This window comes from Haliotis rubra, unplaced genomic scaffold (assembly GCF_003918875.1).
Source record: "Haliotis rubra isolate DU_JTF1 unplaced genomic scaffold, ASM391887v1 Scf15, whole genome shotgun sequence".
NCBI lineage: Eukaryota > Metazoa > Mollusca > Gastropoda > Lepetellida > Haliotidae > Haliotis > Haliotis rubra.
In genome coordinates this window covers 1,887,261-1,903,758 of record NW_025765447.1, presented here as the reverse complement: position 1 = coordinate 1,903,758, position 16,498 = coordinate 1,887,261, and the positions used below count along the sequence as shown (strand labels likewise).

Genomic DNA, 16,498 nt, shown 5'->3' with positions numbered 1-16,498 from the left:
CCATTTTTTGAATTTTTATTTTTTTTAGAATTGCTAGACCAGTTACAAAACTGTCTCATCTGTTGTTTTTTTTAGTTGGAACTGTATGTTCAGGATCAAATCTTAAAACTCATTCCCTTGTCAGAGATCTCACATTCCTGAAAGTTTCTTATCTGTTATCAAATATGCTGGTCAGGCAGGTGTACTGTAAGGGAAAAACATGTCACGATGGAGGAAGAGTATTGCCAAGTAAAATTGTATTGCAAGTATGCCGTGGTAGTACTGTCATTTGAAGAGGAACAAATTTATGGATTGACTACTTTAATGCAATAAATTCGACATTTCAGTGTAGCTTTGTTACTTGCACTAGTACAATCAAATATTACAAAGTGCAACCTAGTTATTAGTCTAACTTGCACCAGGAGCAAGTCAAGTTTTGTGTGGGTAAACTTCTAGATAAAACATCTAAATATTTCAGTAGCATATTTCTTTTATAACATATTGCAATAAAAGCAGTGCCATTGGAATTTGGCTGGTGCAACTAGGTTTTTATGTTAGGTTGCACCTGGTGCAAGTAGGTTAACATCTCTTAAATCGAGCCCTGGTTACCTTCACCCACTAGGCTATCCCATAGCCTCTTTAATGTGTAATGAATACAAAATTAAACATCCCGCTTCTCGTGTCTCAACGCTTTAACCACTGGGCTACCCCACCGCCTAGGTTCATAAAGACATGCATATGTTAGACTGACTGACTGACTGAGTTTAGTTTTACGCCGCTTTTAGCAATATTCCAGCAATATCACGGCGGGGGACACCAGAAATGGGCTTAACACATTGTGCCCATGTGGGGAATCGAACCCGGGTCTTCGGCGTGACGAGCGGACGCTTTAACCACTAGGCTACCCCACCGCCCCTCATATGTTAGAACAAAGCACAGCTATCATATCTGTCTCTCACGTACTGTACGGAGATGTAAGGGACCTGAAAATACACTGATTGTATGTTTGACGACATGATAGAGGATTTAATCCACTGTCCATGTCAGAACAGTATGACCCTTGACCTTATGACCTTCCATGAGTGAGTGAGTGAGTGAGTGAGTTTGGTTTTACGCCGATTTTAGCAATATTCCAGCAATATCACGGCGGGGCACACCATAAATGGGCTTCACACATTGAGCCCATGTGGGGATTCGAACCCGGTCGTCAGCGTGACGAGCCGACGCTTTAACCATTAGGCTACCCCACCGCCCCACCTTCCATGAAGTAAAAGTGAAATGTCAGTGCCAGAGAATGTTTAATACGATGTCCTCCGATGTTTGTTTAGCTGATTTTAACAAAGAGATCGAATTTTAATAAGATTCTATTAAACATTTCTTGCAAAATCGGTGTTGATGCTGAGACAGTGGTGCTAAAGTCTATTTCTACATAAACTGCTTACCCCAAACAGTCATTAAAACACCAACATTTACACGATCATTTGTTAAACAACTTTTCCTCTTCATCATGCCAATGTCTGAAATTAAAGAGACGATTTGGCATGGAAAAATGACAAACTTTTATGCCATTTAAGACGATTTGTTGTATGTTAATTTGCCATTTGATCTTGCAGCAAATTGACTGTAGTTTGTCTCACATTTCCTGAACCGAAACAGTTTTCATTCTGCCCAGCCCCTGTCAATGCAAACACATCAAATGAAGATTTTACTCAAATTCAGGTTCTAATTTCCTCATCTAATGAGGACCCATTTCCATTGAAATGAAGTAACTTTAAGTGGCATTTAGAAGCTGGGATGATGAAGAGGAACACTTTAAGGATAGACAACTTCATACTGTATTGCAATAGATACAGCGTTTCAGTGTAGATTTTAACACCGTTATCAAGCACGTCATGTCCCTCTCGCAGATCTGTTTTGAAGAATATGTTTCTGAAGTAATTGGGTTTTTTCATTCATTTTTCAGGCAGTCGGTCAACTTCCATACTTCCCTGCCAGATTGGACATAAAGATGGTGAGCCGTTTATCTCAATACCGATTGAACATACTTTCTTTCTCAAATACCACGGATGACAGGCAATTTCAAGTCCGAGTGGGTTCAACCCTATCTGACCATTATAATCAGGGATCAAGGTGTCCTGCAAGGCAGTATTTTGTCTGTCACATTGTTTAGTATCAAGATCAACAGTTTATCAAAGGTTTTAGACGATTCAATCGATGGATCACTTTTTGTGGATATTTTAATATTTCTTGTCGAGGTAAAAATATGCATACTATTGAACGGCAATTGTAGTTGTGTTTAAATAAAATAAATAAATGATGTCTTGAAAACGGCTTTAAGTTTTCTACACTTTTGTAGAAAATATAAGCCGCATAAAGACCCTGAACTATCTTTAAATGGCACTCCCATCAAAGTTGTTAAGGAGGCAAAGTTCTTGGGTCTAATTTTCGACTCCCATTTAACTTTTTTGCCGCATATTAAATCCCTTAATGCAAAATGCCTGAAGGCCCTTGATATGTTGAAAGTTGTATCCAACTCAAAGTGGGGAGGGGATCAAGCTACCCTCCTCCACCTATATGGATCATTGGTCCGTTCAAAACTTGATTATGGCTCCATTGTATATGGTGGAGCCTGCAAAAGCAACCTAAAAGTATTAGATTCTGTCCATCACCAAGGTTTAAGACTTTGTCTTGGGTCCTTCAGAACTTCTCCTGTTGACAGTCTCTACATCGAGGCAGATGAACCATCTCTTACACAACGCCGTATAAAATTGTCCTTGCAGTATATAACAAAACTTTATTCTATTGAATCTAACCCTGCATTTAACTGTGTCTTTAATCCTCTGTATGGGGATTTGTGCAACAAAAAGCCTTCTCTTGTTCCGCCTCTTGGTTTAAGAATTAAACCATTCATTTCTGCTGCCGGCATTGAGCTGGAAAATATATCTCCTTCCGTCTTCTTTCTTCTCTCCGCCTTGGCAATTGGTTAGGCCACAAGTTGACCTAACATTAACTACATTTAAAAATCAGAAACAAATTAATTACAGTATAAACAAGAATTTAGTCAATTAAGAAATAAATATAATACATACAAATCCTTATTTACAGATGGGTCCAAGGATGGTGGCGCGGTGGCATGTGCCACTGTCATTGATCCAAAACATTATCTTCTCGATTGCCCAATAACAGCTCTATTTTCACAGCAGAAGCTAATGCCATATTAACAGCTCTTAAATATATTAATAAACACCGTAAATATAACCAATACATAATCTTTTCCGATTCTCTTTCGTGCCTTCAGGCTATCAAAAATCTCTCTTGTAAACATTCACTTTTAATTGAAATTATTGAATTGAATAATGATCTTGCTACTGGCCAATGCGACATCGTCTTTTGTTGGTTACCCAGCCACGTTGGCATTTCTGGTAACACAATGGTGCTGATCTTGCTGCCAAGGCAGCACTCAACAAATCTGTGACACCACTTCTTATTCCATACTCTGATTACAAAGCTAGCATTAGAACCTACATCCGTGATCTGATGCAAAAGAAGTGGGACACCCAGGTAGGTATCAATAAATTACATGAAATAAAACCCTACATTGGTTACACCTGGGTTGTCAGTCCAGATTTGAAGAGGTCATCATACGACGGTGTCGCATTGACCACACAAGATATACACATGAATATTTTTGCTTAAAGGTGAAGATCCTCCGTTTTGCATCCCTTGTGATGAAAGAATCACGGTCGAGCATGTCTTGCTTGACTGTGTTGAATATTCCATCACAAGGGATATCTATTTCAAATCACGAACTATGAAGGATCTTTTTAATAATATAAGTTCTCATTTAATTATTGCATTTTTAAAAGAATTAGATTTGTTAAATGATTTGTAAATAGATACATTTTTTATTATTGGTAGTTTAGATTAATAACTGAGATTGTTAGTGGCTGTACCCTCAAAGGGGGTTGAAGTAGCGTAAAATTATTGTAAGTCCCAAAACTTTCAAAGGAAAATTAAATTTACCAGCTGTTTTAAATGTAGCATATCTGTCATTTTAACTTTGGCTAAATTTGAAGGGATGATATAAATCCAGCTAGCTAGGGTCCATGCAGGTAGCAAAAGTACTGTAAGTCCCCATGGTCACTAGTATGGTGATCTACCTTCAGTTGTTGGCTATCTATAGCCAGTTTTTATATTGTTTTGTCCAGGTAGTGCTATTAGTTTTAACTTTCTATACTACTTTTAATTCAAATTGTGATAGTCTAGTTGTTTTACTGTCCTTCGATGACAGGTTTTTATAATATACATATATTCCATTTCAATGTCAAATATGTTCTCGTCACGATATGGCTGAAATATTGCCGATGTGACGTTAAATATTAACTCACTCACTCACTCAAATACCACGGATCATTTCATCTTGGTTCCCATAAACCTAGTATGTCATTGAGAAGCAAAATTTAGAATTCATTGCCATTGGTATTCATTTAAATAACTTTTTTTCATTTTTTTCAAATTCAGAGAGCATTCTGCTGTTAGTATGTATACATATATTTCTTAAGTGTAGAGGAAGAATTTTCTTGAGCTCATCCACATTTTTATTAAATGACTTTATCATAGCTTGTGGAGAAAGCAAAGGTATAAAAAAAAGAAAATTTTTGGGGTGTTTTTTTGGTCACATTATTGAAACTGGTGTCCTCTTGCCATTAAATATCAGTAATCTTCTGTTATGTCATCTACATCCGCACGTATGGGCACGTGATATTACGTCACATAATAAAACATCATGTGCAATGCGATTCCCTTCAGTAACTTTGTGAATAAATGAAGGAACGAAACATGCTTCGTGTGCTCTTTGAATGAGGGAAGTCAAGTACACAACAGTATCAACGAGCAGCATGCAGCTAGGGGGCATTTTTTGTGACTTTTATTTTTAAATTAACTGCATTTTAAAAATCCCTTTAAGGATCCACAGATTTTCAATTTTCTAAATTTTATATCCTGAAACTTGTCAAAATATTTTGGGCCCATCCCATAAATCATTCAGGCATCTTTCTACACTAGCAGTGATCCTTCAGCTTGCAGGATATAGAGAGAGGCACTGTTTTTGTGATTTGATTTTCATGAAATTAGCTATGTTTTCCTGGAATAGCCACCCTGATGGATATTGACAGTGGAAAAATTTCCTTTTTCCATAAATTGTAGGTTAGGCAGGAACATGATGTAACGTGAGAAATGTGAATGCACCTTGCTTTCTTGAATAAAGGGACACATGATTAACTTGTGACACAGGTTCCTTCTGGGAAACACCAACATGAATTGTGTAACTCACAATGAACGCAGTACAGTCAGTATTCTCATGGTGTAACATGTCTAGTCACATAATGAAGCAAACAGTTATAATAATCACCAGTCAAGCATGACCATGTCAGTGGTGTAATTATACAGACGGGCCGCGATACGATATATATCTCCCAGTAATGTGGGTGCAGTATGATTTGTATCCCAAGACAGTACTTGTATTTCATCTTCTCTCCTTTTTTGTAGTTGAATCACAACCCTGAATCATGAATCATGAATCATGAATCATGAATTTCAAATATCAGACAGCAAGGATGGGATATCGTAGGGTAGAAACAAAATAGTCTTGGGGGCACTGCAGGTTCTGTTAATTGAGGCCAACCAGAAACTACTGGAGAATCTGCATAAACTAGTGCTTTGAAGGCGCATCTTGAGACAAACCACCCCTCAGAATCGTTCCAGTCAGCCTCCAAGACATCTCACAGTACAGAGAAATGTTGATCTTATTTTTTAAAATGTGAAACAGTTATGTGTACTTTCAGTGTGCGAAATTAACGCTGGTCCTGTGGTCCCTGGCTAGTAAACATTCATCTGGACCACTAAATGATACATTTGCAGTGGTCCTGGTTGCCAGTGAATTTTAAGGTAAATCCACATATATTATTTTGGACCATGGAAGTACAGACAGGACCACTAATTATCGTCTACCCATTGGTCCTGTGGTCTAGTGGGAAATTTTGAAAGGTTTCTTTCCCTGTACTTTATATGACTATTCAACATATTTCAAAATGTTTCTATCCAATATATCTAATTGAAGTCTCAAATAGGAACATTTGTTTCAGAGTGTACCAATATCAGTAATCGGTATAACAACTCGCCATCTGTGGCGTTCCACAGTTTTGCATTGCTGGCAACCATCGGAACCTATGGCCAGAACCCAAGTCTTACATACTCATTCAAGACACCATATGGAGGTAAGCAACAACACAACAATTTTTTTTTTTTTTTCATTATTTATTTTATTGTCATTTAGTTGACTGAATGACTGATTGTTGATTAATGCTGCACTTGTCTTGTCCATACTCGATTATATACAGACCGCCACCATAAAGCTGGAGTGTGGCGTTAAATAACAAACAAAACAAACATGACTGTCTCAAACTTATTCTTGATGACAAAGGACACAATTTATGGATAACAACTTCTCTCATAGCGATGTTTCAGTAGAGATACTTATACCATCGTAAGGCAAAATGATATATTCCAAACCGCAGTTATGTTGGAAAAAATTGTTGTCCTGAAATTGTCTACATTGTCATCTTTCAAGTTTTATAATATGCCCATGAAACAATTAACCCCTGTTGGTGTGAACTAGATTCTGTACGGTAACTGATGTGCCCTTGATGTTGTGTCTTCAGGGATTGAAGCTCTAAGCACAAAGGCTGTGCTTGTGGACTTCAGCTGCCCCTCGGGGCAAGATGACTACTTCAAAAAACATGAAATATGTCGTGTGTTTGACTTCAGTTCTGCCACGCTTGTACAGAGCATACCGGTGAGTAATATCGGTACTATAGATACCGGTACAAGCAATATCGGTACTATAGATACCAGTACAATCAATATCGGTACTATAGATACCGGGGAGTAATATCGGTACTATAGATACCGGTAGAATCAATATCGGTACTATAACAAAGCATATGATTTTTTAAAGTGACTACAACCAAGTATATATGAGTGAGTGTGAGTGAGTGAGTGAGTGAGTTTAGTTTTATGCCGCTTTTAGCAAACACTTTAAGCACTAGGCTACCCTCATCACACCCAGAAGTATATATACATTCTGCTAATCACCCAGCTATAGCTGTACTAAAATTAAAACAGTAAGGGGTTTTTGAGTTTAGAAAACCAATTGGTTATTGTGTTGAATTAGACAGACACTTTGTCTCTGAATTTAATAATTTTGATAGAAACAAAAAATTCCTTTTAAATTGAAAAGGGGCCCCAGTGACATAGGAGATTCTGATCTTGATGAAATCTACTCGTAGACTTCTTTAATTTTGGACTTAGCAGTTGCAGAAAGGGCTGGGCGGACAGGGAAATACTGCTGTTCCAGGATTGTGAGATAGATTAGTGTTTGGTGTCAGTGAAGCCCATTTCTGGTGTACTCCACTATGGTTTTGCTGGAATATTGCTACGTAGTGTAAAACCGTACTCACTCACTCGATCTCTCTAGACAATTTCAGTCTTGAATTGTTTTGAAGCTAAATCATTTGGGATATCAGCTACTGTTCCGTCAGAAGATATATGCTGATATTCCAAGTTAATTACTTCAGACATGAATAAATATTCATCTGTTTTTGCCGAGATCATATATCACTTCAATATCCCTCTTTCGGTAGATATTGCTTCCTGGATCTCAGGTTACAGCCAATACAAGCCCAGCTGTCATCATGATTGATAGGCATCAGCGCCACCTGGGTCTGTAGTTTCCATGAGTCTCAGATCTGACAATGGAGAATCCTGTCGTCATTAAATATGAGTGATGACTTATCTACATGTATCAAGACCTTCAAAATGCTGATTTTTAATTTTTTAAAAATTCAAAAGTGTGATTTTGCACAACAGCAAAGCCAGTGAAGCGTGGCTACAATGAGTTTGATGAGGTCTGATACTGGTGCCGGCACTGTGTTACCGCTTGAATGATTCCTTGGCTTCTGTCACAGCAAGCGTATGAGTTATTGAGTGAGCAAGGTTGATTTAACACCTCTTTTGAACATTGTAACATGGAGGTGTGTTGGTTTTATTGATGTGAGAGGAAAGCCATCATTAAGATCCTGGTTCAGTACGGGTATATTATGTTGTATTGTAAGAGATCAGGTGGTATCAGACAAATTGTACAACGTTAAAGGTGTTGATGAAACCACAGTTTTTTCTATTAGAGTTGTACACATCTTCTGTATACCTGTTCTGAATCTGTGGGGTGGTGGGGTTGCCTGCTTGTCATGTTACATGGGTACAATGTGTGAAGCCCATTTCCAGTGACCCTGCCGTGATATATTGCTAAAAGCAGTATAAAACCCAACTCTCTAACTTACTCACTCTAAATCTGTAACATACAAAAGAAGTATGGAGTTTCATGTACAATTTCGGTCTTGTTCGGGGTGGGTATCAGTCTAAGTAGCTTAGGCTCAGTATTATTCGTTACACTGCTATACTGAGAGTCTAAGAAAACCTAGTAGAAGAAGGTCGCGCCAGCTAACCTTTTGGACTGACCAATCAGAACACAGCTTACCAAATCGCGAAAGTTCACATTGACACATATTGTTTGAGCCTTTACCTAAAAAACTCGAACAATTCCGAATGCTATTTTCCGCACGATCGCTTCCGAGTGATACATGCAATGAGTAAATGGTCGCTGAAAATAGCGTTTTTGTCAATATAAGCAAAAGCATAAGCATGTATACTGCAGGTCAAATATTTGTGTTTTATGCAGATTTTCGTTTGTTGATAGATCAGTGTCAGCGATCAGAGAAGAGAAAATCCAAAACCGTTTTGTAAGTCCCGCCGAACCCCTAACAAGTAGTCGTTGTCTGATTGGTTAAATCCATTCGTCCGTCTCGCGTTTGATTGGACGGTCATAGGTCGCTACTACTAGGTTTTGTTAGACTCAGTATAGCAGTATTAGTGTAACGAATAATACTGAGCCTAAGTTTCCTTAGACTGGGGTGGGTGTAAACATAACTTGGCCATACCATGTCAATTTCCTGTTGTCCATTCCATTACATGATCACGAAGCAACACTATTAAAATAACGTCCCGAGATAGAGCCAAATACATGTAAAACTAAATTTGAATGGAAGTAAAATTAATTAAATTTCTTAGACCAGCATCATTAAGGTCATTTCATCCAACATCAAACTGGTATGCCATAATATTATGAAATATTGTCCAAACTAAACTCGAAAAAAATACTTTTGTTTTAACTTGTCTGATGCATTATTGATGGTTTAAATAATTTAACTGATATGAATAAATATAATCTTATTTTCATAGCTTCAACAAACAAATAGTTTTCTTTGAATTTCATTGGTAATTGAATAGCTTCACTTTCCAACAGAAGCAGCACATTTTCAATGAATGTATTTACTCAAAAGAATTTAAAGAACTCCCTATTTTTAATAGGACTACAGTCACTACAACATTTTAAGTCATATCCTTATATCATGCCAGGCAGTAATTGACTCTCACGGGGGTCAGACTACGTTACTAACTGTATGTGACGTCAAATGTGACATTGGGACATTCGATGACTATTGTTAAAGCCTCGGTTGATGTTGTTTATCTGTACAAAATTTCTTTCATTTTTAGTTCATGTAGTAAATATCTTTGAAATATCCAGTGATAATCTGGCTTTGCGTTACATTTTTTGAAGAGTATATGTTATATTTCATTCTTCTTTGGTGTTTTTTCCAAACACTTGGCATTTCTGGTGCCGCAGAGGAAAACAAACATAAGGACCAATCTACAGGATGAATTGAGTCAACCTGCGTAATGATATTTGTTTCAGCGAGAGATCAAGTACAAGTGCCTGGTGGGACTTATGATCCAGAATCGAGTCACATATCACTACCAGCTGAAGCTTACATCTCTTCCATCACAGGCAGAAACTAAATACATCCTCGTCATACACAGTGAGTTCATCTGTTCATGGTAGTAACAAGTCTTACTTGCCAGTAGGAATTGACTTCAATATTTTTATCATTTATTTTCCCTTTCTCTAATACAAAAGCCAGAAACGAAACAAGTATACGGTAGATTTGTCCACAGGTTCAGGATATCCCCTTTCACTTGGGATCCTTTTCAATTTATAATGGATCTATTCCTTTCTATCAAAATTATAAACTTTTGGAGGCAAAGAAAACAGTAGTTCGGCCATGTTATAATTATGTCCACAAGTAGAAAGATTTTTACAACATAATAGTGATTGTTGATCAGGTGAGCGAGAACCCCCCAAGTGTCGTGTAGTTCTGGCGGTGGCTGCTATTCCTGCCCGGCGGAGTGTGCACGTTGTGTGGCAGAGACCTGGCCGTACAGCCAGGATTACTCACTATTTGGTCTCACTATACCAGAAGAAGGATCTTCTCAGCACCGCCAAGGTGGGTTCTTTGTGTTTTTCGGACAGAGTACTGACCATGTCATTTTGTCTCAGGGTGTTATTTTTTATCATTTGCTTCAAGACTATTTATATTCTGTGAGAAGAAAGGCAAAAAATGTTTGGTTTTCTTCATTTGTTTTAAATGTCAGTGGAAATTTTTCTATTTAAAGGCCAAATGTTTGGGTTAAATCCCATGCGCACACACACACTTTTGAAAAATAAAATTGAGTATGCGACCGTTTATGCATGATAAGTAACTTAAATTTTTAATGTTTGCTAATATATTGATGATTGGTAATGAAACCGGAACTGTTTCAATCATTAGAACAGACACGGTGGTGTTCGCATTATGGCCCTATATTTCTGATAGTTCATGTAGAAAACCCTGAAACAATTAAAACATTCTTTAGACAAAACATAAACATATGCTGATAGATAATATCAATCATTAATATCTTTAAATATAACCATTTACAAAATATCATTATTGCTAATCTATTCCATATACATTGCCTCAATATTTCATTGATGACACGTTCCATTTATACTTTAATTCATACATAGATAGGCATATACATATCATATCATATAGGGAAACAAGCATTTCTTATCATGTAGACATTACACAATGCATATATAAAATATAATAAACCCACCAAGTGTGTGGACCTGGGTATAGTCAGTACACACCGACAGCTTCACGAGCAATACACCTACATCTGCACGAATAAATGAAACATATATACACACTGTGCAGACTAATCAAATGACAGCAATAACAATACAACAAATACGTTTAGTTATTGTTGATTAATGAGAAACATTTAAAATATATATAATGGTAAATCCCTGCTTCATTCTTACATTCACACATTTACACATTATACATTCATACATTCATACATTTACACATTATACATTCATACAACAGCTGTATAGTACTTAAAGATTAAGTTTAACACTGATAAATAGCTTACTGAATTATTTAATTATTTACCATTTGTAAATAATTAGACTTATAATGCATTACATTCTGCAACACAACTAGTTATCACAAACTACTCAATATTTACAATATGACAAAGCAGCCAAATTATCAACGCATAAACACAATATGCGTATACATCCAATGAGTATGTACAAACTACAAAAAGTATGGAAATAAACTAACCTTCAGAAATGATCCCAAGAGCTCCTATAAATGTCCAAATAAGTCAAAACGTGTGAGCTTCAAAATCCACAAATGCCTTGTGACCAGTTGACAGTTGAAACGTTCTGAACTGATAATAAACTTTAAACCTTAAAACAGGGGACAGTAAGCTAACAAGGTTTATGACAAAGGGACAGTAAGTGGAGCGCTTGGGCAGGCTATTGTGTCGCAGTGCTTTAGGTGAATGTGTCTGAGGCAGAAAACTCATGCAGTAAGCTGAGAGAGGGGTTAAGAGAAGCTGAAGAGTGAAGTATATAATGTTTAAAATACACTAAACTGAATATTTAATTTAGTTAAAACTAACGAATAAAAACACTAAATATATACAAACATTTCATCCTGTCACAGTAAGAACTAAATTATGTAATTGAAAGCAAAAGGTGGCATTCCTTCTGAAACTGAAATGGTCATTTTGAGAGCAATTTGATGGGTTTTGATCAGTTGATCAAATAGAAAGCTAGTTCTCCTGTTTTATACCTAGTACTTGTCTAAATTTATTTAGAAACAGTTTATTTTTTTAGCTTAACACGTAATATTTATGTGTTTATATTTTTGCAGAAAAAGTATGGAACTGAAGAACATGAATTTGAGAACCTAAGTCGTGGTTATTACATTGTCCAGGTAAGTTATCTCCCCTTCATTTTCATTGAAATATTGTTTTATTTATTGCCAATATTTGATTTTGACCTGAGGGCAGATAATACATTTCATTTTCAGGCTTTCTGTGAGTGAGTTTAACAGTGTTCCAAGGATTACGGCATCAGCAGACCTCCCTATTGGGGAATAAAAGCAGCATTTTTAGCATAACAAGTGAATGTTTTAACCTCTAAGCTAGCTGCAAACCTTAGGGTGCCGTTAACAATCCACTATAGACACCACTACTTGTCATGACTATTCCCAATGAACCAGTGAGTGAGCAAATAAAGTTTTATGGAACAGTTTGCTTCCACAAACTGGTCCGGGTTAGAATATTGATCTTCATTAACCCATGCTTGTCGTAAGAGGCGACTAACGGGATCAGGTGGTCAGGCTCACTGACTTGGTTGACACATGTCATCGGTTCCCAATTGCGTAGATCGATACTCATACTGTTGATCACTGGATTGTCTGGTCCAGACTCGATTATTTACAGACCGCCGCCATATAGCTGGAATATTGCTGAGAGCGGCGTTTTACAACAAACAATCAAATAAGTTAACTTGATCTATGTTAGGAAGGATAACAATATATGGATGAACGACTTCTTTTTTGCTGTGAGAGCGACGTTTTGGTGTAGGTTCTGACATGGTTATCAAGCAAGTGATGAGCAGCAAAAGTATAGAGGAGCATATAGCCATATATACAAGTTAGAGGAGATGCTTGTACCGTACAATAGGGATTAGGAAGCCAGACACAATAACAACACATGGGCTTTGATAAAAGCGTTAACAAATAAAGCCTGCAAAATACAAGGGGATAGTGAAGCCTTGGGTATACATAAACGGGGGATTATCGATGATGAGGATCTTTATTGAGTTGGTAGTATGCAAGAGGTATGTAGTAACCTCGGTCACGGTTGATTGATGGCTTTAGTATTTGTATGTAGATGGCTTCTTGGAGTTTCCTGAGTTTATAGTCTTTGAGGTTGGTTTTTAGGGTTCAGGTTCTGTCCCACTTGGGATTGGGATTGGTTTGGATTGTCTTTGATGTGATCTGATAGGGCTGATTTAGAGTCACGTTTAGATACTGAGGTCTGATGCTCTTTGATTCAGGTTTTGAGGGGTCTTCATGTTTCACCTACGTTGGTCTGTCCACAATCGCATGGGACGTGGTAAACTGTTCCCAGTCGTTGTTTCTGGCTGGTTGGTGGTTTGCCAGTCGCTTTGATGGTGTTAAGGATGCTGTAGTTGTTTCCTTTGAAACCCACATCTATATTGGCCTGTTTTTAGGAGTCTCTGGACTTTGTGGCTGACAATTCCATAGTAGGGGAGGCTGATGACCAAGGGTGCAGATTGTTGACGGGTGGATTTCTGTTTTGTTGTTGAAGTTCTGTATGGTTTGTTGCACAAGCTGTTCGGGGTAGTTGTACCGTGTGAAGACTTGTTTTTGGTGCTGGAGTTCGGCGGTAAGTTGTTGCTTGGTGGAGCAGATATTGTGGGCTCGACATACTAGGGTGGAGATGATTCCTTTATTGACTTGGGGTGGATGATTGGAAGCGTAGTGAAGGTACTGGTCTGGGTTGGTTTTCGGTATACTGTAGTGCTAAGTTTATTATTGGATGACAAAGGTATCGTCCACTTTCCGGAACCAACAGAGGGGTGTTGTGGGGGATGTTTCCAGGGCTTTTTCTTCCAGGTGGGTCATGAAGATCTCAGTGATTAAGGGCGATAGTGGGGAACCCATGGGGAAGCTGTGGGTTTGCTGCTGTATGTTGTCCCACCAGGTGAAGTATGTGGAGCTGATGCAGGAGTGTATCAGTTGGATGATACTGTCAGTTGTTAGACAGGTTTCTAGGGATGGGTGATTTCATCTACGTGGTTTCTGATGATTTCAAAGGCTTTGTCATATGGAACATAAGTGAACAGGTCAACAACGTCATAGCTTATTAATTTGCCGGGTTGGTTGATGTCGTGGATCTTCTTACAGAAAGCGGATGAATCTGGGATGAAGGATTTAGCAGTTTTTCCGAGTGGTGAGAGGAGGCGGGATAGATATTATGCTGTATTGTAGTGGATAGGAACAGACTGAAAGACAAACTTTCACAAGGTCCTTATGGATTTTAATGGTGGGACAGGCATATGGTGAAAAAATAAAGAATTGAAATAACGCGACATTTTGGTTGAAACAAAATAATTTATTTAAGTATTAATGAGGTACATAAATGTGGTCAACTGTCAATGGAAACACAGAAAATTATCTGTGCTAAGATGTATGATGCGGAATGTCTTTTTCTGGGATGTGTACATGTTTCCATGTCTTACATATTTCTGTTTCAATCTTGTTGTACCCATGAAGGTCCGGGTTAGAATATTGATCCTCAGTAACCCATGCTTGTCGAAAGAGGCGACTAACTGGATCGGGTGGTCAGGCTCACTGACTTGGTACATGTCATCGGTTCCCAATTTGTGCAGATCGATGCTCACGCTGTTGATCACTGGATTGTCTGGTCCAGACTTGATTATTTACAGACCGCTGCCATATAGCTGGAATATTGCTGAGTGCGGCATAAAACTTAACTCACTCACTCAATCTTCTTGTTGACTGTTTTGCAGGTGGAACCAAAGACGGTGAATAACACGAGCCCATGTGGAAAGACAGTTTACAAGGGCATTCAACTGATTTATTTGGGTGACTACAGTGTGTGAGTGAGGACACGAATGACAAGAGCGAATGCCTTCTGATGGGGACACCTACATGTAGATCTCAATGCTCAGTGTCAAATTTTGAATGCGGTACTTCCCAGATCCCAGTGTCTGATACTACTAAGAATGTTGGTGTGATTCTCGATCCAGAGCTTTCACTCGATCACCATGTCACCAATCTGATAAAAAGCTGATTCTTTCATCTGAGAAATATCGGGAACATATGCAAGTACCTAACAAAGGACTCTGCTGCCCTCCTCGTCCTGTCTCTGGTGATGAGTAGCCTGGACTATTGTAACAGCCTCCTGGTCGGTGCTACAAAATCTCAGATCTCCAGAACCCGTGAAGGTCCGGGTTAGAATATTGATCTTCATTAACCCATGCTTGTCGTAAGAGGCGGCTAACGGGATCAGGTGGTCAGGCTCACTGACTTGGTTGACACATGTCATCGGTTCCCAGATCAATGCTCATGCTGTTGATCATTGGATTGTCTGGTCCAGACTCGATTATTTACAGACCACCGCCATGTAGCTGGAATATTGCTGAGTGCGGCGTAAAACTAAACTCACTCATTCAATCATCTCCAGACTATAACGTATTTCACATGTTTCCACGAGAGTTTCAATGGTCATTTAACTTTCAGGACAAAAGTTGTCCCTCATGGCCGGACCAAATGATTTGGCCATAGAACATTGTTCTTATTCTCCTGCTTCTGCCTGGAATAGCCTACCCACTGAAATTAGATGCTGTCAAGATTATTCTCCCTTTCGCTCTTATCTCAAGACCTGTTTCTACAGACTCGCCTATTCCAAATGATTCCCACCACTGTTCTGTGTTCCTTCTTGTGTGCACCTTGAAAGGCATGGAAAGGCGCCTCATAAATGGACTATTGACAGACAGACAGACAGACAGACTTACATCCGTGCAGCAACAACTGTGAATTCTATAGTGCAAGGATTACTGATTCCTGATAGAGCTGTTTGGTTCTACTTAGGCCTGAGCAATCTTTGGAACTTGGTTCTTTGTCGCTGTAGTATCTCATGATGTCAACATTACAATACCTCTTTCATAGTTCACTTCATTACACATCGACTGATATTTAATCAGTCAGGCTGACCCCCTATTTATGCCACTTTTGCATGGGTTCATTTCCACAACTCAGCATTTCAGACCTGATTTTACACATCCATGCCCATTTTGTTATTAAAAAAAGTGTAAACAGCTTTAAAAAGCCATAGTTCAATAGTTTTAACAATAAAATGACCAAAATTTTGAAGTCAGAAGAGAAAGTGTTGGAAATATCTAATGAAACATAGTGTCGTTTCATCTTCTAATTGCATGGCATGTGTTTAATTAAGCCATATAATTTGTACATGCACAAGGAATATAAAGATCATAACTGTAGGTATACGAAATACTGCTACATGTGGTTTGCCAACAAACCCTAATCACTAGAGTACATCTGAACGAAACAAAATTATGAAAATAATGTCTTTAGATAATGGTGTTCTA

The 16,498-nt window shown here is 38.1% G+C and overlaps 1 protein-coding gene across 1 annotated transcript; it reads left to right on the top strand.

The window, feature by feature from the left end:
• The first annotated feature begins 993 nt into the window (after positions 1-993).
• Positions 994-15,394, top strand: LOC124270110. Its single transcript, XM_046705129.1, has 8 exons — positions 994-1,021; positions 1,943-1,990; positions 6,123-6,254; positions 6,699-6,832; positions 9,848-9,971; positions 10,276-10,436; positions 12,204-12,266; positions 14,897-15,394. Exons 1-8 carry the CDS (start codon positions 994-996, stop codon positions 14,987-14,989), a joined length of 783 nt encoding a protein of 260 aa, XP_046561085.1. The 3' UTR covers positions 14,990-15,394.
• Positions 15,395-16,498: the final 1,104 nt, after the last annotated feature.